The sequence below is a fragment of the Ranitomeya imitator genome, chromosome 6 (genome assembly GCF_032444005.1).
Source record: "Ranitomeya imitator isolate aRanImi1 chromosome 6, aRanImi1.pri, whole genome shotgun sequence".
Classification (NCBI taxonomy): Eukaryota; Metazoa; Chordata; class Amphibia; order Anura; family Dendrobatidae; genus Ranitomeya; species Ranitomeya imitator.
This window is the reverse complement of record NC_091287.1, coordinates 567637418-567662643: the sequence shown is the minus strand read 5'-3', so window position 1 is coordinate 567662643 and position 25226 is coordinate 567637418. Positions and strand designations below refer to the sequence as shown.

Below are 25226 nucleotides of genomic sequence, written 5' to 3'. Positions count from 1 at the left end.
CAACAGAAAATGCTGACAGGCTGTTATAAAAATGAACAAGGGCTGGATTGGGCCAGACTTCAATACACAAACGAATGACAGCATAAACTCAAATCCAGTGTTTTTTTTTGGGAGGTCTATTCCCATGCACCTCTTCACACCAACACATGGGTATATGCTTCCTGATTTTGGCTATTTGCTGTTGTCCTCCTCCTTCTCCTCATCCTCCAACATCTTATCACCAGGGTGACCGTGGTCCATGATGCATCACCCACATCATTTTTTTTAAAGTGTGTTTAAGATATTCAACATATTCATTAATGATCTGGTTGAAGGTTTACACAGTAAATTATCGATATTTGCAGATGATACAAAACTATGTAAAGCAGTTAATACAAGAGAAGATAGTATTCTGCTACAGATGGATCTGGATAAGTTGGAAACTTGGGCTGAAAGGTGGCAGATGAGGTTTAACAATGATAAATGTAAGGTTATACACATGGGAAGAAGGAATCAATATCACCATTACACACTGAACGGGAAACCACTGGGTAAATCTGACAGGGAGAAGGACTTGGGGATCCTAGTTAATGATAAACTTACCTGGAGCAGCCAGTGCCAGGCAGCAGCTGCCAAGGCAAACAGGATCATGGGGTGCATTAAAAGAGGTCTGGATACACATGATGAGAGCATTATACTGCCTCTGTACAAATCCCTAGTTAGACCGCACATGGAGTACTGTGTCCAGTTTTGGGCACCGGTGCTCAGGAAGGATATAGTGGAACTAGAGAGAGTACAAAGGAGGGCAACAAAATTAATAAAGGGGATGGGAGAACTACAATACCCAGATAGATTAGCGAAATTAGGATTATTTAGTCTAGAAAAAAGACGACTGAGGGGCGATCTAATAACCATGTATAAGTATATAAGGCGACAATACAAATATCTCGCTGAGGATCTGTTTATACCAAGGAAGGTGACGGGCACAAGGGGGCATTCTTTGCGTCTGGAGGAGAGAAGGTTTTTCCACCAACATAGAAGAGGATTCTTTACTGTTAGGGCAGTGAGAATCTGGAATTGCTTGCCTGAGGAGGTGGTGATGGCGAACTCAGTCGAGGGGTTCAAGAGAGGCCTGGATGTCTTCCTGGAGCAGAACAATATTGTATCATACAATTATTAGGTTCTGTAGAAGGACGTAGATCTGGGGATTTATTATGATGGAATATAGGCTGAACTGGATGGACAAATGTCTTTTTTCGGCCTTACTAACTATGTTACTATGTTACTATGTAAGATGCCCGCAATAACAATTTGTTAGACAGGGGGTTCATGTATACCACAGGGGTAAATGTTTGTCAGCCCATGCACTTATTATATGGGCATTACAAGTATAGGAGACCTGCTCCTTTCTAATGGGAACTTTTTTATCAGGTCCTCTTCTACGTCTCTTCCAAGAGGCATTGGAGTGCCTCCAAATTTTTGGCAACCCTTGCATTCACTGCATAGGCAAACACTATGGGAGACCCATTTCTAATAATGGGAACATTGTTTTCAGGAGGCCCTCTGACATCTACGTCTCTTCAAAGGGGCATTGGGGTGCGTCCAAATTTTGGGCTACCCTGCCACTCACTGCGTACGCAATAACAGTATAGGAGACCCACTGTTTAATAATGGGAGCAACAAAGCATGGCCGGCTGATTGATGAATAGTAAAGGCCGCCTGATGGCCCTATAAAAACAGGCTCTGTGACTTTAAGAGTCCCTCCTTTATAAATGAAACAAGATGGGTCTGCTAATGCGCCACACACCCCATGACCAGCTAGCTACATGTTACAATGACATTTCCCAGTGAATGCATTTGTAGTGCTTGAAAGCAATGTTAAGTTGAAAAACGCTTCAAAAAATCTGTAAAAGTGTCGTAAGACTCTGACAACATTGTTCACGGCAGTGACCTGGGAGTCAGACATGCTTCCAGGGGTCTTCCCCATGATATTCCCATGTTATTTGAGCAGTGTTACCATCAATTTCTGCAATTTCTAGTCCCTCTGCAGACCGGCGGGGGGAGCCGGAATAATGTTTGAGTTTCCCATAGACTTAGATTGGGCTCATCGCTCGGATCGAGTACCCGACTATTCCAGTTTGCTCCACCCGAGCATTTTAGTGGTCGCCCATCACTATTCGTCGTCTTTTTCTTTCTATCATCAGATACATGCTCAGCAATTCTGACCTTTCACTTTGTGGTGTTCCAACCTATATAGATAAGATCGCATTTTGTGCACCTCACCACATATACACCATGGATGATGTCACAAATGATGCGTCACCGTGTGTCGCTGTCCTGCTATGACCATTTTTCAGTGGATTACACATAAAATGACAAATGTTATCATATGCAGCAGTTTTCTTTCTTCTGTGTTCCACATTTTGCCTGTTTGGCGGAGGGCTCTTAGGATGTCGGTGTCTATACAGGCGGTGGTGGAGACCACCAAGCGGTGAGTTCATTTCCTTTGTCTTTTTCTTCTTATCTAATGCTGATCCTGACACTCAAGTCTAGGGAGGAGTCATTTTCCTGAAATGTTTTTGAAAAGATTCAATTTGGTTCACGCAAAATTTGTCAGAAGGGGTTAAAAAGTAATAAAAGCTTCTCCTGAGCTTTCCCAGGGGGCCACTCACCAGTCCTGCTGCTCCTCACCAGGTCCTCCTCTCACTCCTCGCCAGGTCCTCCTCTCACTCCTCGCCAGGTCCTCCTCTCACTCCTCGCCAGGTCCTCCTCACTTTGCTCTTTGGATCGTTGGGTGTGGACAATGCACCAACCGGTAATGTGGGACACAACAGACATCAGTGATCTGCAACATTCAGTACATGGGTCCATGATAGGGAATAGACTGTAGGACAAATGCGACCGATGATGGAGATGACAAAGAATCTGTGTGTGAAACCTGCCAACTCCGACCAACTCCATCATCTGTAAGAATGGTCCGAAAAGCCAACTGACCCCAAAGAGTGAGTTCAGCTCCGGCTTGTTGACTTCAGTCACTTTTTCCATCTCTGTTCCTCTTCTTTCCCCAGGATGAATCTTCTGTCGTCTCTGATTCTGTTGACATCTGTGGTTCTGACTCGGGGATGCGCTCCTGCACCTGGAGGTGAGATCCTATCCACACCGTGGACAGCAGAATGGTCATGTATCTGTTCATGGGGTCTATTTGGATGGGTTGTATGCCTGGAGATGCCACTAGTGAGGTATCCAACACCATGCTCCCTGCCTGGTCCAAACTGCCCCCTCAGAATCCGGCAATTCCTCGCAATGCACAGTACATGCGCTGGGGGATTCACACAGAATGACTGTAGACTTATCAATTTACATCGGACAACCCCTCTACAGACAATTTTGTAGCTATATTATATTATTTTGGAGCTAAATGTATATAATCCAGGAATTGTCAAATTCTTCAAACTATTAAACATTTACCTTCAGCACGTCTAATAATCTGGAATAATTTCTAGAGATCATCAGTGAATTCCGGACCTGGAATACAGGGACTAATGAGAATCCCATCAAGCCGCTCTGATGCTTCTCGCTAATAAAGTGATGAGCTGCATTTTTCTCTGTTTCTTGATGCAAGACTACAAAGAGTCTTAGGCTGGGGTCACACTTAACGTATGGAAAATCTGTCCAAGTCTTCCTACCGCGAGTCGCTCAAGTCTTCTCTGTATGGTCATCCATGTGTAATGCGTTTGCAATGCGATGATGCGATTTTCTTGCGCCTATGTATCCGTATGATCCACGTATGCTTTACATTTCTCACTGCTTTTCCCCACTGATTTTAATGGCTCAATGGGCTGAAATCAGAAAAATGTGTGTGTATTTCTCGCAAGCTAGATATATGGTCCGTGTGGTGTCCGAGTTTTTCTCGCACCCATAGGCTCGCATTGGCGAGTCTCGGCCGAGTCTTGGTGACAAACTGCAGCATGCACGCATGTAGAATATACCTGAGAAAAAATGCGGTAATGTGAGTTATCCCATAGATGAAAGCTGGTCCGAGTGCTATGTAACATAGTAACATAGTAACATAGTTAGTAAGGCCGAAAAAAGACATTTGTCCATCCAGTTCAGCCTATATTCCGTCATAATAAATCCCCAGATCTACGTCCTTTTACAGAACCTAATAATTGTATGATACAATATTGTTCTGCTCCAGGAAGACATCCAGGCCTCTCTTGAACCCCTCGACTGAGTTCGCCATCACCACCTCCTCAGGCAAGCAATTCCAGATTCTCACTGCCCTAACAGTAAAGAATCCTCTTCTATGTTGGTGGAAAAACCTTCTCTCCTCCAGACGCAAAGAATGCCCCCTTGTGCCCGTCACCTTCCTTGGTATAAACAGATCCTCAGCGAGATATTTGTATTGTCCCCTTATATACTTATACATGGTTATTAGATCGCCCCTCAGTCGTCTTTTTTCTAGACTAAATAATCCTAATTTCGCTAATCTATCTGGGTATTGTAGTTCTCCCATCCCCTTTATTAATTTTGTTGCCCTCCTTTGTACTCTCTCTAGTTCCATTATATCCTTCCTGAGCACCGGTGCCCAAAACTGGACACAGTACTCCATGTGCGGTCTAACTAGGGATTTGTACAGAGGCAGTATAATGCTCTCATCATGTGTATCCAGACCTCTTTTAATGCACCCCATGATCCTGTTTGCCTTGGCAGCTGCTGCCTGGCACTGGCTGCTCCAGGTAAGTTTATCATTAACTAGGATCCCCAAGTCCTTCTCCCTGTCAGATTTACCCAGTGGTTTCCCGTTCAGTGTGTAATGGTGATATTGATTCCCTCTTCCCATGTGTATAACCTTACATTTATCATTGTTAAACCTCATCTGCCACCTTTCAGCCCAAGTTTCCAACTTATCCAGATCCATCTGTAGCAGAATACTATCTTCTCTTGTATTAACTGCTTTACATAGTTTTGTATCATCTGCAAATATCGATATTTTACTGTGTAAACCTTCTACCAGATCATTAATGAATATGTTGAAGAGAACAGGTCCCAATACTGACCCCTGCGGTACCCCACTGGTCACAGCGACCCAGTTAGAGACTATACCATTTATAACCACCCTCTGCTTTCTATCACTAAGCCAGTTACTAACCCATTTACACACATTTTCCCCCCCAGACCAAGCATTCTCATTTTGTGTACCAACCTCTTGTGCGGCACGGTATCAAACGCTTTGGAAAAATCGAGATATACCACGTCCAATGACTCACCGTGGTCCAGCCTATAGCTTACCTCTTCATAAAAACTGATTAGATTGGTTTGACAGGAGCGATTTCTCATAAACCCATGCTGATATGGAGTTAAACAGTTATTCTCATTGAGATAATCCAGAATAACATCCCTCAGAAACCCTTCAAATATTTTACCAACAATAGAGGTTAGACTTACTGGCCTATAATTTCCAGGTTCACTTTTAGAGCCCTTTTTGAATATTGGCACCACATTTGCTATGCGCCAGTCCTGCGGAACAGACCCTGTCGCTATAGAGTCCCTAAAAATAAGAAATAATGGTTTATCTATTACATTACTTAGTTCCCTTAGTACTCGTGGGTGTATGCCATCCGGACCCGGAGATTTATCTATTTTAATCTTATTTAGCCGGTTTCGCACCTCTTCTTGGGTTAGATTGGTGACCCTTAATATAGGGTTTTCATTGTTTCTTGGGATTTCACCTAGCATTTCATTTGTGACATCATATGTGATGTTTTCTCGCACAGCACTCGCCTGTATTCTACGGTAGTGTGACCCCGGACTTACAAATAGATGCACAATCTTACATGAACTTCTCAGTCCATGTTCTTCAGGGACACAAGTTATGGCAAGAAACAAATGGCAAGACCACAGCGGACCGCGGGATCCACAAATCAGCTCAATGTACCTGAAAGCTCTTCTATTTTTCTTTCCTCAGCCACAAATATAGCAAGAAATGGAGAAGCCTCACAGATATCTGACTATCAATATCCACTAGCAACATACGCCAAAAATGCCATCGATGGTATCAGCAACACTGAATTCAGCAAGGGCTCCTGCACACACACCAATTATGATAAAGATCCCTGGTGGAAGCTGGACCTGAAACAGAACTACAAGATATTAAATGTCGTTCTTACAAACAGGATGGACTGTTGTCCGGAGCGACTGATAGGGGCCGAGGTCCGAATTGGGAACTCCCCCGACAACAACAACCCAGTGTAAGTTTATGTTAGATAAAAGAAAACAGGATGTGCCATCTTGTGTTTCTCCACAACATCCCCTCTTGTGTTTCTCCATAATGTCCCATCTTGTGTTTCTCCATAACGTCCCGTCTTGTGTTTTTCTCACAACGTCCCATCTTGTGTTTCTCCAAAACGTCCTGTCTCGTGTTTCTCCACAATGTCCGATCTTGTGTTTCTCTACAAAGTCCCTTCTCGTGTTTCTCCACAACGTCTCTTCTCGTGTTTCTCCATAATGTCCCATTTCATGTTTCTCCAGGACGTCTGATCTTGTGTTTCTGCACGACGTCTCATATCGAGTTTCGCCACAATGTCCCGTCTCGTGTTTCTCCACGATTTCCAATCTCGTGATTCTGCACAACGTCCCATCTGGTGTTTGTACACCATGTCCCATCCTGTGTTTCTCCACAATGTCCCATCCTGTGTTTCTCCACAATGTCCCATCTCGTGTTTCTCCACAACATCCCATCTCGTGTTTCTCAACAACATCCCATTTCTTTTTTTTTTTCGCAACCTCCCATCTCGTGTTTCTCCACAACGTCCTGTCTCGTGTTTCTCCACAATCTCAAATCTCAGGTTTATCCACAAGGTCCCAGCTCGCATTTCTCCACAACGTCTCATCTTGTCTTATTCCACAATGTCCAATCCTGTGCTTCTCCACAACGTCCCGGCACATGTTTCACCACAACGTCCCTCTGCAGCGCTTTACATCTTCATGACGCCCCATCTTGTATTGATCAACAATGTCCCATTCAATGTTCCTGTGCAATGTCCCATCCTGTGTTTCTCCATAATGTCCCATCTTACATAGTAACATAGTAACATAGTTAGTAAGGCCGAAAAAAGACATTTGTCCATCCAGTTCCGCATATATTCCATCATAATAAATACCCAGATCTACGTCCTTCTACAGAACCTAATAATTGTATGATACAATATTGTTCTGCTCCAGGAAGACATCCAGGCCTCTCTTGAACCCCTCGACTGAGTTCGCCATCACCACCTCCTCAGGCAAGCAATTCCAGATTCTCACTGCCCTAACAGTGTATCTTGTGCATCTACAACATCCCATCAGTTGTTTCTCCTCAATGTCCCATCCTATGTATCTCCACAAGGTCCCACCTTAGGTATATCTTCAATGTCTGTTCCGCAAATTCACGCACCATGTTTTTTTCACAAGGTCTTGTTTTTTGTTCCAAAACTTCTGTTTTATATTCCTCCACTATGCTCTGTCTTCTATTTCTCTACCATGACAGTCTTCAGATTCTCCTCAATGTTCGAAGTACACATTATTTTTCCAATGTCTTTTTTTCCTGGAAACTCTCATATTCTATGCTTCTCCTCTGTCTTGACTCGTGTTCCCCAACAAAGTCATGTCTTATGTTCTAACCCCTTCATGACATGCGATGTACATGTACTGCACATGTCGTTTCTCTCCCTTTGATGTCAGCTCTACCGCTGAGCAAAATATTTCCTGGCACATGTCAGCTGTTTTCATTATCTGACATGTGCCCCTAACAGCCAAGGGTGGAATCACAATCCACCTGCGGCTGTTAAACTGTCAATCTCTGACAGCGGCATTTAATGTGATCACACCAGAAGTGCATCATTAATCCTGCCCATTAGCGCCCGTGTCACATGACAGCGAGTCACCAATGGGTTGGCATGACCCCTATGGCTGTCATTGCTGGATTGCTTTGAGCGCTGCCCAGCGGTTGGCGCTCATAGCAAGTGAGCACTTCTGCTACACACAGGCAATCTGATCATTGCCTGTATGTAGCAGAGGCGATCGGATTATGGCAACTTCTAGTCGTCCATGGAGACTATTGAAGCATGCCAAAAAAAAAAAAAAATGTTTTTAAAACTATTACAAAAATAAAAAATATATAAAAGTTCAAATTACCCCCCTTTCGCTCCATTCAAAATAAAACAAATAAAAAATACACGTTTGGTATAAAAAGAATGAATCCGATAGTTAAACAGCGTTGTAAGAAAAAAAAGTAAAACCGCCAGAATTACGTTTTTTTGTGGCCGCAACATAGAATTAAAATGCAATAATGGCCGATGAAAAGAACGTATCTGCACCAAAATGGCATAATTCAAAACGACAGCTCAGCTCACAAAAACGAAGCCCTCACCTGACCTGAGATCACGAAAAATGGAGACGCTAAAGGTCTCGGAAATTTACTCAACTTTTTTTTTTCAGCAAACTATGGATTTTGTTTTTTGCCACTTATGTAATAAAGAACCTAAACATATTTGGTGTCCATGAACTCATAATGACCTGGAGAATCATAATGGCGGGTCAGCTTTAGCATTTGGTAAACATGGTAACACAAAAAAAAAAAAAAAAAACTGTTGTGGCATTGCACTTTTTTTGCAATTTCACCTCACTTGGAATTTGTTCCCATTTTCCTGTAAGCGGTATGCTGTTGTTCGAAATTACAACTCGTCTCGCAAAAAACAAGCTCTCGCATGGCCATATTGATTGATAAAATAAAAAAGTTATGGCTCTGGGAAGAAGGGGAGCAAGAAATGAAAACCAAAAGCGAAAAAGGGCTGCGGGATTTAGGGGTTAACAAAGCACCACGTTATGCTCATTATCAACATTTTCGTGCCTCAACGTTGTCCCTTCTTGAGTTTCTCCAGGACATTATGTCACGTGTGTCCTATATTATGCCACTCCACACGCTGTTTTTTCAGTGTTTTTTTGTTTGTGTTTTTTGTTTTCCCCAATGTTCTGTTCTGCATTTCTCCAAAATGACCCGCCTTATGTTTTCATGCTATATCCCGTCTTGTGTTTCTCCAGAATCTCCCATCTTGAACTTCTTGCTCTACCTTGTGTTTCCTTGGAAATCTTCATTTGTTTTTTTACAACGCTGTCTTGAGTTTCTCCACAATGTCTTGTCTTGTATTGTGCCAAATCTTTTGTCTTATGTCATTCTGCTCCAATCTTCTGTCCCTCTACAATGCTTTGTCTAATTGACATTTCTCCATGATGTCTTGTCTTGAATTACTCTATAATGTCCCTTTTTTCACACTGTACTCCATTGTATTACATGTCTTGTGTTTCTCAACAATGTTCAGTCTTGTGTCTCCACAATGTACCATCTTGTGTTTTTTCATGTTGTTCAATCGTGAGGTGTTTTTTATATTGTTCAATCTTATTTTCTTCAAAAATGTCCATGGTGAGAACTTTGAACCCCCAAGTGTTTCACTACAGTTTATAACGCAGAGCCGTGAAAATAAATAATTTTTTTTTCCACAAAAATTATTTTTTAGCCCACAGTTTTGTATTTTCCCAAGGATAACAGGAGAAATTGGACCCCAAAAGTTGTTCAGTTTGTCCTGAGTACGCTGATACCGCATATGTTGGGGTAAACCCCTGTTTGGGCACACGGGAGAGCTCGGAAGGGAAGGAGCACTGTTTTACTTTTTCAATGCAGAATTGGATGGAATTGAGATCGGTCGCCATGTCGCGTTTGGAGATCCCCCTGATGTGCCTAAACAGTGGAAACCCCCCAATTATAACTGAAGCCCTAATCCAAACACACCCCTAACCCTAATCCCAACGGTAACCCTAACCACACCTTTAACCCTGACACACCCCTAACCCTAATCCCAACCCTATTCCCAACCGTAAATGTAATCCAAACCCTAACCGTAACTTTAGCCCCAACCCTAACTGTAGCCTTAACCCTAGCCCCAACCCTAACCCTAACCGTAGCCCCAACCCTAACCCTAACTTTAGCCCCAACCCTAACTGTAGCCCTAACCCTAGCCCTAACCCTAGCCCCAACCCTAACCCTAATCCAAACACACCCCTAACCCTAATCCCAACCCTAACCCTAACCACACCCCTAACCCTGACACACACCCAACCCTAATCCCAACCGTAAATGTAATCCAAACCCTAACTTTAGCCCCAACCCTAACCATGACTGTAGCCCCAATCCTAACTTTAGCCCTAACCCTAACCCTAATGGGAAAATAGAAATACATTTTTTTATTTTATTATTTTTCCCTATCTAAGGGAGTCATGAAGGGGGGTTTGATTTACTATTTATAGCAGGTTTTTTAGCAGATTGTTATGATTGGCAGCCGTCACACACTAAAAGACCCTTTTTATTGCAAAAAATAGTTTTTGCATCACCACATTTTGAGAGCTATAATTTTTCGATATTTTGGTCCACAGAGTCATGTGAGGTCTTGTTTTTTGCGGGATGAGATGACATTTTTATTGGTAACATTTTCGGGCACATGACATTTTTGATCGCTTTTTATTACGATTTTTGGGAGGCAGAATGAACAAAAACCAGCAAGTCATTCCGCGTATGGTAAAATTGATAAAGCGATACCTCATTTATATAATTTTTTTGTTTTAGCGCTTTTATACAAAAAAAAATATTTTATATAAAAAATAATTATTTTGGCATCGCTTTATTCTCAGGACTATAACTGTTTTATGTTTCGCTGATGATGCTGTATGGCGGCTCGTTTTTTGCGGGACAAGATGACGTTTTCAGCGGTACCATGGTTATTTACATCTGTCTTTTTGATCGCGTGTTATTCCATTTTTTGTTTGGCGGTATGATTACAAAGCGTTGTTTTTTGCCTTGTTTTGTTTTTTTCACGGTGTTGACTGAAGGGGTTAACTAGTGGGCCAGTTTTATAGGTCGGGTCATTACGGACACGGTGATACTAAATGTGTACTTTTATTGTTTTTTTCATTCGCATAAAGAAATGTGTTTTTTTTGGAAACATATTTATTGTTTTTTTTTCTTTATTTAGAAATTTAAAAAATATATATTTTTACACATGTTAAATTTATTTTTATTAATTTTTTACATTGTCCCAGAGTTTGACATCATTATATAGTGTCAGATCGCTGTTCTAACACTGCAGAGCACTGTGTCAGATCAGCAATCTGACAGGCAGTGCAGGAGGCTTCCCGTTGCCAGCAGGCACTGACAAGCCACCTGCCTGCAGGATCCGGAAGGACCCTGCGGCCATATTGGATCAGGGGGCCTGCAGGGAGGAGATCCTCGGAACAACGCGATCACATCACTTTGTTCTGAGGGTCTCAGGGAAGCACGCAGGGAGCCCCCTCCCTGTGCGATGCTTCCCTATGCCACCAGCACACTGATATCTTGCTTGATCGCAGTGTTCCGGGTGTCACATAGTGCCGGATGTCAGCTGTGATAATCAGCTGACACTCGGCCATGATCGTGTATGAAGTACTATCCCGTCCATGGAAATTAAGTTCCAGGTCACATGGACAGGACAGTAGGTCTGATGGCAGAAAGAGATTAAGCATGGGAGTAAATCAGTTATGCTTTGGGGTTGTGTTGCAGCCAATGGCACCGGGAACATTTCATGGGTAGAGGGAAGAATGGATTCAATGAAATTTCTACAAATTCCTGATGCAAACATAACACCATGTGTAAAAAAAATAGCTGAAAGTGAAAGAGGAAGAGGATGGCTGCTACAAATGGATAATGATCCTAAACACACATCACAATCCACAATAGACAACCTCAAAAGGCGCAAGATGAAAATTTTACAATGGCCCTCACAGTCCCCTGATCTGATTTACCATGTTGTATTTTCCATCTTATAGTTGACCGTAACCTGAGGTTCTTTGTATAATTGGCCACAATTGGGGGTAAATAGAAAAGGCTTTGGAATAATGCCCATTTTTGTTTTTACTGCATCTAGGAATTTCTGACCATACATGGTTGTGCTGTAAACTTTTGTTTCAATGGTCCAGCTGTACTTTTGGTCAGTAATATTACAAAGTGGAACATCTGGCCTTGTGGCTGACGGTCAGCTTACATCCTATGTATATTTTTGGCTCAGGAGTCATATTTCTAAGTAGTCATGGGAACATGGGTTTGAATGTTGGTCCTTAGCTGGCACTTTGGGGGGTTCCTTTAATTTTAATCTGCATTTGATCATCACGAGGTTTTGATGGTTTTCTCCTCTAGGTGCGATAAAGTCAAGAGTGTTGCATCTGCCACCTTGTCCTTCTGCTGTAAGGGGATGGAGGGTCGTTACGTCAGCGTGGTGATCCCAGGACGCTCCGAGTACCTGACACTGTGCGAGGTCGAGGTTTATGGAGATGTGATCAACAAAGAGAACAAAGTCTGCTGGTAGTTCCCAAAGTCAAGGAGAACTTCAAAAATTTCAAGTCTTATTTAGGGTCTTTAGCTCTGGGTTCTATAGAGGTTTCCATTATACAGTCACTTGTTTGAGTGTGAAAATGAACTTGTTCTCAACTGACATTTCTGCATTTGGTAAAATTAAAAATTTAACTCAATTTTCTCGGTTCACACTCATGTCTACATTTTTTTTAAATCACCAAGGGAAGAAACAATAAAATGTAGAGAGTCACATAGTAACACATCAATGTCATGTCTGCTCCTAATACAGACTTCACACCGAGTACTGATATTTCCTTCCTTACCTTTCCTTCTTAGCGCTTCACATCTCTTGATCTTTGGACAAAAAAGTAGGTAAAAAGTAAAAGAAGATTTTACCTTTCTCTCATGGAAGATATTTTAGCAATATGGTCCTCATTTATAATTGCGGGGTTTGTTTTCAGTCTTTTGTTTTTATTGACTGCTGTTTTTTCCTGACATTTTTATGCACTAAATTCATGAAAATGTTGCTTGTAATTCAATAAATCAGTACCAAGCCAAAAAAAATCTTTTTTTTTCTGTCATAAAACTGATATGGTGACTAGTTAGAGGAAAAGTCACGTTTTGGCAAAAAATGAGACAAAATAACAGGTGTACATACCATCACTCCAAGGCGAGGGGACTTAAATGGAGTTGTGCCAAGCAAATTAATAATTTAGTAGAGTTGCGACTTTTTAAAAATTGCATTTCATGACTCGGACTAAAATCGCCGTCCCGCTCTTGCTTTCGCCCCCGATGACTTGGTGTGGCTCTCAGCTCGTAATATCAAGCTGTGCGTAGAGTCCGCTAAGTTTGCTCCCCGTTATCTAGGTCCTTTTAAAGTCCTGGAGCAGGATAATCCTGTAGTGTATGTCCCTTTCACCGCACCTGAATATCACCTGCACCTTTCACGTGTCCCTCTTGAAACCCGTTCACATGTCCCGCTTTTTGGAGTCATCTGCAGAGACGTCGAATACGTCTTTGGACGATTTTGAGGTGAATGCGTTTGTCGGTTCCAAGGTGGTACGCGGCAAAGAATTTTATATGGTGGACTGAAAGGGTCATGGGCCAGAAGATAGGACCTGGGAGCCAGTTGAGCACATTCGCTCCCCTCAGCTTATTGCGGCCTTTGAGCGTGGAGAAGCACTAGGAGGGGTTTAATGTTAATGATTCTCCCTCTGCACAGGATGGATCCCAAGCCTTGTCTTCTCCTGTGGTCGCCCATTTAGTCTCAACTGCAGTGAATGCTGCTCAGCAAATAGGTCGATCTCAGCATGTTGCTCAGATTCGAGCTGGGCGATTGGTTGCTGCTGTCTCTCAAGGTTCAGCTATAGTAACTGGCAATACTCAGCGGTGAGCAGTCACTTCTGTGGCTAAGTCCAGGATTTGCTTTACTGAGCATGCTCGTGAGGTGGCGACCTCCCATTGGTCCTCGGTCATCAGCTGCTCAGGTCCTGTGGCGAGTTCGCATTGGCCAGCGAGTAAGGTCCTTTCTGATTGGCCTAGTCTAAAAAAGGATCTCTGAGGCGCCTGTCGGCGCGCTATGATCACTTTCATGTGGTGTCTGTGTGGTACTCGTTACCACTCTGTGTGTACGTGTTAGGGCTGGCTTCACCACAAGCATATTCTGGCTCCTCCGGACAGGAGTTGTATGCATGCGTGCTATTACTGGCACTGCTAGAGTTCTCTGAGTCAGGCAGTGTAGGGCGGGAACTCCTGCTTAAGCTTAGCACCTGCACAGGGTGATTCAGTCGCATTTGCAAGTTAGGCTACTTTCACACTAGCGTTTTCTGCAATCCGTCACAATGCGTCGTTTTGCAGAAAAAATGCATCCTGCAAAAGTGCTTGCAGGATGCGTTTTTTTCCCCATAGACTTGTATTGACAACGCATTTGCGACGGATTGCCACACGTCGCATCCGTCAAGCGACGGATGCGTCGTGCTTCTGCGGACCGTCGGGAGCAAAAAACGCTACATGTAACGTTTTTTGCTCCTGACGGACCGCTTTTTCCGACCGCGCATTCGCGGCCGGAACTCCGCCCCCACCTCCCCGCACCTTACAATGGGGCAGCGGATGCGCCGGAGAAATGCATCCGCTGCCTCCATTGTGCAATGCGCTAAACGCTAGCGTCGGAATCTCTCCCCGACGCATTGCGACGGGGAGATTCCGACGCTAGTGTGAAAGAAGCCTTACACAACCGTGTGACAGGGCAAGCTCAATCACCAGCATAGTGGGGGAAGTTATAGAGACCCCAACTTGTGTCCTTACTACTGTGCACCTGTGACCTCGAACAGGGCACAGCTTAGAGTGCTTTCAGTTTTGCTTCTGCTCTGTGAAGTAACAGAGTCAGGTTCTTTGCACTGTGTTCACACACAGTGACTTTTCACTCGGTGTGTTTACGGTGCTTGTTCGCAGCTTCACTCCGCCATTGTTACTTAGCTGCGGTTTCCACATCACCGCACAGTGGACCCCGGGTTGCGATCGCACCTTTGGGGTCATCTGAAGGCAATTGTCTATGCTGTGAAGATACGAGATGTGCCGCATCTGAAACAACAGATACTGGAAGCCTGTGCTAGCATTTCTTCTGCGGTGTTGCTATCAGTGTGTCAAAAATTGAAGAAGAGGGTTGCATTGACAATCCAACACAATGGGCAGCACGTTGATCACATTTTAGAAGTGGTCATAAACTTGTAAATAACTCATGAAAGAATAAAGTTAAGTTAAAACCAGGCACACCATTGTTTTTCTTGCGGTATTCTCAATAAAATAGATGTGTCACAAGACCCTCTTCCCATTGAAAAAAAAATAAAGTTGGATCCAAAATGGCTGACTTTAAAATGGCGGCCATGGTCACCACCCATCTTGAAAAGTTTCCCCCTCCCATATACTAATGTGTCACAAGCAGGAAGTTGATATCACCAGCCATTCCCATTTTTTTTTAGGTGAATCCATATAAATGGCCCACCCTGTACGATATATTGTAGTGCAGCAGTAGCACACTAAAGGTACCGTCACATTTAGCGACGCTGCAGCGATCTAGACAATGATCCTGATCGCTGCAGCGTCGCTGTTTGGTCGCTGGAGAGCTGTCACACAGACAGCTCTCCAGCGACCAACGATGCCGAAGTCCCCGGGTAACCAGGGTAAACATTGGGTTACTAAGTGCAGGGCCGCGCTTAGTAAACCGATGTTTACCCTGGTTACCAGCGTAAACGTAAAAAAAAACAAACACTACATACTTACATTCCGGTGTCTGTCCCCCGGCGTTCTGCTTTCCTGCACTGACTGTGAGCGCCGGGTGGCCGTAAAGCAGAGCAGTGACGTCACCGCTGTGCTCTGCTTTACGGCCAGAGCTGACAGTGCAGGGAAGCAGAACGCCGAGGGACAGACACCGGAATGTAAGTATGTAGTGTTTGTTTTTCTTTACATTTACACTGGTAACCAGGGTAAACATCGGGTTACTAAGCGCGGCCCTGCGCTTAGTAACCCGATGTTTACCCTGGTTACCAGTGAAGACATCGCTGAATCGGCGTCACACACGCCGATTCAGCGATGTCTGCGGGAGATCCAGCGACGAAATAAAGTTCTGGACTTTCTGCTCCGACCAACGATGTCACAGCAGGATCCTGATCGCTGCTGCGTGTCAAACACAATGATATCGCTAGCCAGGACGCTGCAACGTCACGAATCGCTAGCGATATCGTTGTTAAGTTGGCCAGTGTGACGGTACCTTTATGCAGTCTGAGGAGGCAGTGACCCAACAAAGTTCAAAACAAAAGTCTCTTTATGTTCAACTCACAGCAAAACACAGCACATGGGGGCCGAGGCCAGCAGCTGAAGGAGCAGGACGTGTTCTCCTCATATTCTGACTCATGGATATGTAGAACGTAGTGGTGCCTGGATAGACCCTTCTTTTTAGGCGCTTCCGTATTCACCTGTACTCACGTTCATACCGATTAATCAGACAGCTTAACTCAGCCACCATCTCATGTAAGAAGACTCCAGGAAAAGAGGGTTGCTTTAACTGAAATTCTTGTATTATGATGAAAGTAGCAGGTAAAAAGGAATATTCAACAGAGGACATGTAGGACGATGCATACAGATGGAGGAATGATGACAAAATGGAGAATAAGGGCGTGAACAAACATACATCACAAGACTACAGTGAGAGAGTTGGGACAAAATACAGGGAAAGGCAAACTTCTGCCTAGAAAGAAGGAACGAACACAAGCAATGCAAATATTAAATGATTTCTCAAGTCGTGAGACATGACACTCCCCGTCTGAAGTCCTTGGATTTCACGATGTCCGTAATTCTTCGAAGTCGTTCGAAGCTGAAAAAGAAAAACAAGAGGAAAGAAAACATGCATGCAATAATAAACATCAAAGAATTTAAAGTCCAAACTCGTTGTTGTCGACCCGTAGATCAAACCGAAAGATAAGTCCAAATATATTAAACCCATCTTCAGATTGGGGAAGCCGCAAACATGCCAACTCTTCCACCAACCCAGAATCCAATGGGAATGTTAACAGTTCAATCCAAAGGAAAATGTCAATATTCAATAAACTGGGAGACGAGGAGGAATGCTCCCCGCCGTGAGCAACGTCCAGGAGCATGTTCAGTTCATGTGATGCCCTCCTTTCGTAGAAGCAGCACGAGTTCCGTGACCGGGCGGAAGAAGGTTCAGGTAGAGCCCCCTTTTGTCACCTTAACTTCTACCTTACGAGTCTTTCCGTCCTCACTGGGTAGGACCTTGGCGATAAGTCCCATTGGCCAGTCATTACGATGAGCCTCTTTGTCCTTTAAGAGAACAAGGTCTCCTTCTTGGAGATTGGGATTGGGCGTCTGCCATTTGTGACGGTTTTGAAGCAAGTGCAAATATTTAGTCTTCCAGCGATGCCAAAACACGTTAGCCAAATGTTGTACTTGCCTCCACTGACGTTTGTAAATGTCCTTGTTATCGAAATTCCCAGGCGGAACTGTAGCAGCTCCAGTCTTCTATGTAAGAAATGTAGCTGGAGTAAGGATCGCTGGAGCATCGGGGTCGGATGATACTGGAACCAAAGGTCTAGCATTTATTATGGCTGACACTTGGAAGGTGAAGGTGTCCCATTTGATATCCCACAGTAGACCAAGGCTGCGCTGTGTTGGAGGAACATCAGAACCCAAGTCAAGGTCTTTTAGGTTTGTGGCATGATCCTCAGATGGAAACGCGTTCATTACCTCTTGACTGTTAGAGATAATCTTGTGGAGTCTGAGGTTTGATGTGGATAGCATTTCCTGTGTCCTGGAGAGTAGGTCAATTGTATCTTCACTTGTGGGTAAGGACTTGAGCCCATCGTCCACGTAGAAGTTCTTCTCTACGAATTGCCGAGCATCGGATCCGTACTCTCTCTCACCTTCCTGGGCTGTCCGTCTCAGACCATAGATCGCCACAGCAGGTGAGGGACTATTGCCGAAGACATGGACCTTCATCCGGTAGTCTATGACCTGATTGTTGACATTGTTGTCTTTGTGCCATAGGAACCTAAGATAGTTTCTGTTGTCTTCTTTCACGATGAAGCAATGAAACATCTGCTGAATGTCGGCCATTATGGTGACAGGTTCTTGTCTGAAGCGGATCAATACTCCAAGGAGGCTGTTGTTCAGGTTGGGCCCAGTTAGGAGCAGGTTATTGAGAGAGAGGCCTTCAAACTGAGCACTGGAGTCAAACACCACTCTGATCTGATTAGGCTTGCGAGGGTGATAGACACCAAAGGATGGAAGATACCAACATTCTTCTCCCTCCCTCAGTGGTGGCGCAGGTTCGGCATGATCTCTGTCAAAGATGTTCTGCATAAAGTCAATGAAATGCTTCTCCATCTCTGGTTTCCTCTTTAGGGTACGCTTTAAGGATGAGAACCTTGCAGTTGCTTGCTGCAGGTTGTTCGGCAACCTCACTCTTGGGAAACGAAAGGGTAAAGGAGCTACCCAACTGTTGGAGTCATCTTGAGCAAATTCTTTATCCATAACCTTTATGAATTCTTTATCTTCCCTTGTGGGTGCCAACTTGTTGTCACTACTTGTAGAGTCGAACACTGATGACCCGAGGTTTTCATCCCTGGGCTGGTGCGTGTTCATGTTGTTGAAGGATTCCTGTTGCCACTTGGTGTTGCTCACTTTCTCTTTCACCCAGTAGTGATGTGGGCATGGTTGGAAATGGGTGCTGCAACCATTTGACAAGATGTGTGTTTTGTAAGAGGAGATGTTGTTAGGTCTCTTCATCTTATGTATGCAAACATTGCCTACGATTACCCAGCCTAGATCTAAGCGTTGGGCAAATGGTGCATCGTGTGGTCCGTTAATTTGCTGACGTACCTTGTGCAGCCGGAGAATGTCTCTGCCCAGCAGAATCAGGATATCTGCATTGTTATTGAGGGCTGGTATCTTGTTTGCTATCCTCTTGAGATGTTGATGATGAAGAGCAGCCTCTGGCGTTGGGATCTCTTCTCGATTGGATGGAATCTGGTTGCACTCGACCAGTGTAGGTAACGGTATCTCGACGGTGTTCTCGAGAGATGTCGCTGTAAGGCCACTGGCCCTTCTCCCAGAAACCTCTGTAACACCACTGCAGGTACCTAAGGTGTAAGGGTAAGCATTTCCCTTTAAGTTAAACATATCAAAGAGTTCTGACCTTGCAAGTGATCGGTTGCTCTGATCATCCAGAAGGACATACACCTTCACGGCTTTCTCTGGGTGACCGTTGGGATACACGTTCACCAGGCAAATCTTCGCACAGGACTTGTCCCAGAGGTCTTCTCCGCAGACTTCTGTGCATGAAGAAGATATTGTGGTATGGCTTGCAGTTTGAGCTGCGTCCTCCCCGCCATGGCTCATGGTGGGGGAAGGAGTAAGTGTAGAGTCAGGACGGAATGGGTGGAGTGCTTGTACGTGGTCCTCACTGTCACACTCCATGCACTTAATTGTAGTTTTACAGTCTTTAGCAAGGTGTTCAGTAGAAGCACAACATCTGTAGCATACCCCGAACTTCTTTAGAAGCTCCTTACGTTCTTGGAGCGGTTTCTTCCTGAAGCCGATGCACTTTTTTAAGGGATGTGGCTTCTTGTGGATGGGACATTCACGATTTGGGTTCTCTATCTTTTCACCCTTGTTACTGTTGCCTGGGGCTGATGTTGGTAAGGGAAGAATATCCGTCTTCTTCACTGACACTGGACCCCTGCGGTTTCTGTCATTCGAGCGTGTGCTGACGTATTTAGAAGGAGGTGAAGCTGGGCCACTGGATTCTTCGTAGGAAAAGCTTGGGTCGTTCTTACGCTCTGCCACGTCTTTTATAAACTCACAGAAGTAGGAGAATGAAGGAAATGACACTTGATGGTCTTTCTTGTATTTTGACCCTAGTGTAGTCCACTTTTCTTGTACATTGTACGGTAGCTTGGAGATAATGGGATTTACTCCACTAGCAGTGTCCAGGTAGCTGAGGCCAGGTAGGTGGGTGTCTGCCTTGGCCAGCTGGAGCTCTAACAGCAAGTCACTGAGCTCTAGGAACTTTGAACTGTCTTTGCTTGATATCTTTGGAAAACTCTGTAATCGCTTGAACAGTGCATCCTCTATGGCTTCTGGACTGCCAAAGTTTTTCTCTAGTCTTTCCCATGCAGCCATGAGACCAGCCATTGGATTACTGATATGTACAGACCTGAGTCTCTTGACACGCTCTGTGGATTGTGGTCCTAGCCATCTGATTAGCAGGTCCAGCTCTTCGGTAGCAGTGATGCCGAGGTCACTAGTTACGGTTCTAAAGGCATTTTTCCAACCTCTGTAATTTTCAGGTTGGTCGTCAAACCTTGTGAGACCGGTTTTAGTACGTTCGCGGCGAATCATGTACCTTGCGAAGTCGGACATGTCTGTTCTTTCTGACTTAGGATGCACGAACGTAGGCTGAGCAGTGTTGTACATAGGGGTGGAGACGTCCTGGCCTTGAAACGTGGGTAAGTATGGAGTGGCATATGCATTTAGTCCAGCAACCGGTTTGGTGGGTATAGTCTCTGCTACATGCGGAGCTGGCACTGCGCGGTTGTCGAGAGTATAATGAACTGCCGGCATATTGGGTTGCCTGTAGATATTAGCCTGTGGAGTTTGGTGAGTTTCGGGGTCTTGGTGCATACTGGAATACGAAGGAAGTTCAAGTTTGGGAGCATTGTACTGACCTTGAATGTAGGGTTCTGTAAGTGGATCGGCATCCTGGTGCCCTGGAGAAGCATGAACGCCATCAGGAATGTTAGTAATGGTCTGCGGTTCGCCATTTGGGCTTAGCACGTAGTCTCTTGTGCGTTCAATAGGGTCTTCTGCTTCCACTTCACACAAACTGATGCTGTCTCTTTGACTCCCACTGATAGCTCGCTCCAGGATCCTTAACTCTGCCATGGCTGTCGCGTGCTCGCATTCCTTCTCCAGAGCTTCCTTGCGTGCTGCATCCGCATCCATTTCTGCTCTCCTTTGTGCTGTGGCTGCATCCATTTCTGCTCTCCTTTGTGCTGTGGCTGCATCCATTTCTGCTCTCTTTTGTGCTGCGGCTGCATCCATTTCTGCTCTCCTTTGCGCAAAGGCAGCTTGTATCTTAGACGTTTCAGCCTTGGCACGTGCTCTTATAAGCTGCTGGCTGAGAGTGGAATATTTTGATGAACTTGACCTAGATGAGCGTTTTGAGTGCTTGGACAATTTGGATGAGCGAGTTGATGCATCTGGTGTCCGTGCAATTTTAGCCTCTAACTTGATTTTAATGTCACGTACGGTGCAGTCTCTTTCAGAATTAAGCTGCTGGAAACTTTGCAATTCGTTTAAAGTCTCTGGCAGATTCAGTTTTTTCAGGAGAATAATGTATTGGTCAGTCTTCTCCATATACATTTGGTATGCTGTGCATAATTGTTCTAGGACTCCCTCAAGTGGTAACTCATGAGAAGCAGGCCTTGATACAGTGTCTGTGATTCAGCACTTTCTCCCACAGTGAAGACACATCACTATATACGACACATTTTGCAGTCTCTAAATTCTCCATGACTTTCCATGTAGGTTTGACTGTACGTTTTCCCCTTTCACTAGCTGGTGGATGGGGATCTGGGTCTCTTTCCTGTGTTTGTAAGTCTGGTAGGGACATTGTATTCCTTGCTTCAGACATGATTTGATTGCAGGCAGGAAGAGTGGAGGATGAGGGTTATACTTCTCCCTGTTTATCTGCAGTGTGTGCTTCTATGCACGCTGGGGTCTGGCTGGGAACTGGGATACCATCTATCTGGGAAATGTCCTTTTCCACTGAGGTTCAGCACAGACCTTGAGTTACTGTCTCTGAAGGCAGGCTATTCCTTTTTACTATTCTGACTCATGGATATGTAGAATGTAGTGGTGCCTGGATAGACCCTTCTTTTTAGGCGCTTCCGTATTCACCTGTACTCACGTTCATACCGATTAATCAGACAGCTTAACTCAGCCACGATCTCATGTAAGAAGACTCCAGGAAAAGAGGGTTGCTTTAACTGAAATTCTTGTATTATGATGAAAGTAGCAGGTAAAAAGGAATATTCAACAGAGGACATGTAGGACGATGCATACAGATGGAGGAATGATGACAAAATGGAGAATAAGGGTGTGAACAAACATACATCACAAGACTACAGTGAGAGAGTTGGGACAAAATACAGGGAAAGGCAAACTTCTGCCTAGAAAGAAGGAACGAACACAAGCAATGCAAATATTAAATGATTTCTCAAGTCGTGAGACATGACACCTCGAGCTCCTCTGCTAGCTGCAATTATCTAGCTACTGTAAATCAGCGGTTTTGATGACCCATCCACACGATTGGAAGACGTCACTCATCAACCCTTCAGTCCAGAAGACATTCTCTCATCACTTAGATTCAAAATCTGTGCTTTAAGCACAACAAGAACCTGCGGCCTACAGACAGGCCTGGAGCCTGTTAGAAGATAGCTCTTCCCGCCAACTGAGTGTCGCGCCTGAAGCGGATACTGCATCAAACCAGCCTGCGGTGGTGAATCCCCCCTATACAAATAGGGTCCCGGTGGATAGTCCGGTACGAGCTGCGGCGCTTGGGGAAGGTAAGAAGGCCTGCGGAGGGCGTGTGTCCCGCAACGCCGCCGGCGGTGCTTCCCGCCTGTCCCTTCACCTACAGTGACTAACGCGGCCCAAGCACATTAACTGCGGGGACAGCGCTCCACTGGGTACTCGCCTGTTTGCGAGGTGCATCGGAGCTGTGGCGTTCCCCCCTCCAGTCGCATCTCCCGATAACCTGGTCTCCCGCTGCGGACGCCATCAGGAGGCTGATCGCTGGGGGAGACTCGCTCGCCTGACGTGTGTGGCGCAGAGGCGCCGCTCGCTGACACCGCTCTCCTGGTTCTGGCACTTCTGAGACTTGTGGTGTGTCGGCCTGCCCCCCCGGAGGTCGGGCACCCCCCTGAAGACTCGCACCACCATATTTGGGGAGCCCACCCAGACCCCACTGCGAAGTGAGAAACTGAGTGCTTTGAGGTCTTGGTACCTCGGTCTGTTCGCGGGGAGACTTGTTTAGACATACAGGAGTCACCCATATCTATTATGTATACCTCTCCTCACATGTAAAGCGCCATGGAATAAATGGCGCTATAATAATAAATAATAATAATAATATTAGATAGTGTTTGAAGGGGAAAAACATCTTAAATCCCCCCCTGGAAACTATTTTACCAACAACTAATCCTGAGGTCTCTCTTCCTGTGGAACCTCCGTTACCCATCCTGGTAACTGGAATAAACTATTTTGTGGTACTGCACTGTCACCTAATGGTGGCATAAAAGAATTGCTATTTATACCTTCTTAAATTCAATCCTCCTCAGCTCAATTTTAGTTGTTTTTTCTTTTTTTTTCTCACAATTTTTCACAATTATATATATATTTTTTTTGTACCTCCATCAAAACCAAAGCTGATCTAGCACAGGGGTGACACCTTCTGCTCAGGTATAAAAAGCCGCTCTACACGTAAAAATGTACAATTAACTCTTTTTTGAATGTTCAAGTGGTGATCATTGCACATCGCGCCATCAGAAGCTTCAACACATAACAAATAAAGAGCGTCATAAACATACGACCAAAACTCTAACCGAAAACCAGAAGCGCAATTCTCATGGTGACCTTGATAAATGCCTTAAGAAGAGATCCGACGTAACACAGAACCCTTCAAAAAAATCATCTAAGAAACCTATCTCTCCTGATATTTTGGGATTCTAGCGGGGACGGCTCAGAATGCGAATCCACCTTGGAGGACTCTGTGCCAATCTCCAGAGCTTTTATGAAGAAGTTACTAGCGCAAAGTATGCAACCGCTCTTAGAGAAAATATCTGGCTTACGTGCGGACATACAACAAATGGGCCAGAGAGCGGAGACCCTGGAATCCGCCAACGCGGAAGCGACAGACGCAATAATTTGCCTACAAGACCAACTTATACAACAACAACACCAGCTAAACACAGCCCTCCTGGCAGCGGAAGACCAGGAAAACCGTAGTAGGAGAGAGACTATCAGGACGAGAGGTATTCCTGAATCTTTTGCTCGTGAATCCCTTGCCAAGGTCTCCAGGGAAATTTTCTCCAACCTTCTTGGCAAAGAGAGAGACGATTCTATTGTCATTGAAAGAGTACATAGTGCCCTCAAACCCAAGCCAAAACAGAACGACCCCCCAAGAGATGTCATATGTGGCCTCCTGAGTTTTGTTGACACAGCAGACATTTTAACCAGTGCAAAAGAGCATGCCAGTCTGTCATATGAAGGCTCCCAGCTGCAAAATTTTTCAAGATCTCGTCCCATCCACCCTCGCAAAGAGGCGGATTCTCAAACCCCTTCTAACAGAACTGAGATCACGAGGCTTGATATACAAGTGGCTTTACCCCTTAGGCATACCTCCCAACCGTCCCTCATTGTGCGGGACATTCCCGGATTTGACTCTTTGCCCCGCTGTCCAGCGCAGGACGCTCTCATCCCGGGAGACAGCAGGAGAACTCGGTGACGCCCCCTTTTGTTAGGCCACGCCCCTTCCCCATGTTCCTGAGCCTCTCAGCGTCACTGTTCAGAGAGGGAGAGAGAGGGGACACTTCTAGTTTGAGGTAACAGCCGAGCACAGCCTGGGTGCCGGCGGCAATGTCAGCAGCAGAGCAGTGTGAGTGGACTGGATGCCTGGCTGCTGTAATGGTGCTTGGAATGAGTGGGGCTGAGCAGGGAGGGACGGACACACTCACAGCCTCCTCTGCCTCGCTGCTCACTGCTGTGTTATCTGCAGATCAGTGTGAGTGAGAGCGATGACTCTGACACCTCTGTCTCCCTGGGAGGGGGTGACAACACGACCCTATTGTGGCTGCTATTCCCCACACATAAAAAGGGCTAAACCAAAGCCCCTGTGACAGTCTGACACTGTAATGTAGCAGAGCCGTGTGTGTACAAGGTGTATGGATCGGAGCAGCGTGTGAAAGGTGTATGGAGCAGAGTCGTGTGTGTAAGACGTGTGTATGAGGTGTATGGAGCGGAGCAGCGTGTGTACGAGGTGTGCGGAGCGGAGCCATGTGTGTACAAGGTATACGGAGTCGAGCAACGTGTGCAATGTGTACGGAGCGGAGCCGTGTGTGTATGAGGTGTATGGAGCGGAGCCGTGTGCAATGTGTATGGAGCGGAACCGTGTGTGTATGAGGTGTATGGAGCGGAGCCGTGTGTGTATGAGGTGTATGGAGCGGAGCCGTGTGCAATGTGTATGGAGCTGAGCCGT

At 45.1% G+C, this 25226-nt stretch overlaps 2 protein-coding genes across 3 annotated transcripts in view; one reads left to right on the top strand and one right to left on the bottom strand.

Moving 5' to 3' along the window:
• LOC138643227 (fucolectin-like) overlaps positions 1–12950 on the top strand; it is a 241625-nt gene extending 228675 nt beyond the window's left edge. For both annotated transcript variants that reach the window (XM_069732091.1, XM_069732090.1), the window contains exons 2-4: positions 3048–3121; positions 5948–6230; positions 12239–12950. In XM_069732091.1, coding sequence (XP_069588192.1) covers positions 3049–3121; positions 5948–6230; positions 12239–12407 — 525 coding nt within the window. In that variant the 5' untranslated portion in view covers position 3048 and the 3' untranslated portion in view covers positions 12408–12950. The remainder of the gene's footprint in view (positions 1–3047; positions 3122–5947; positions 6231–12238) is intronic.
• LOC138643509 (uncharacterized) overlaps positions 1–25226 on the bottom strand; it is a 1192186-nt gene that overhangs the window by 506003 nt on the left and 660957 nt on the right. The window lies entirely within an intron of this gene.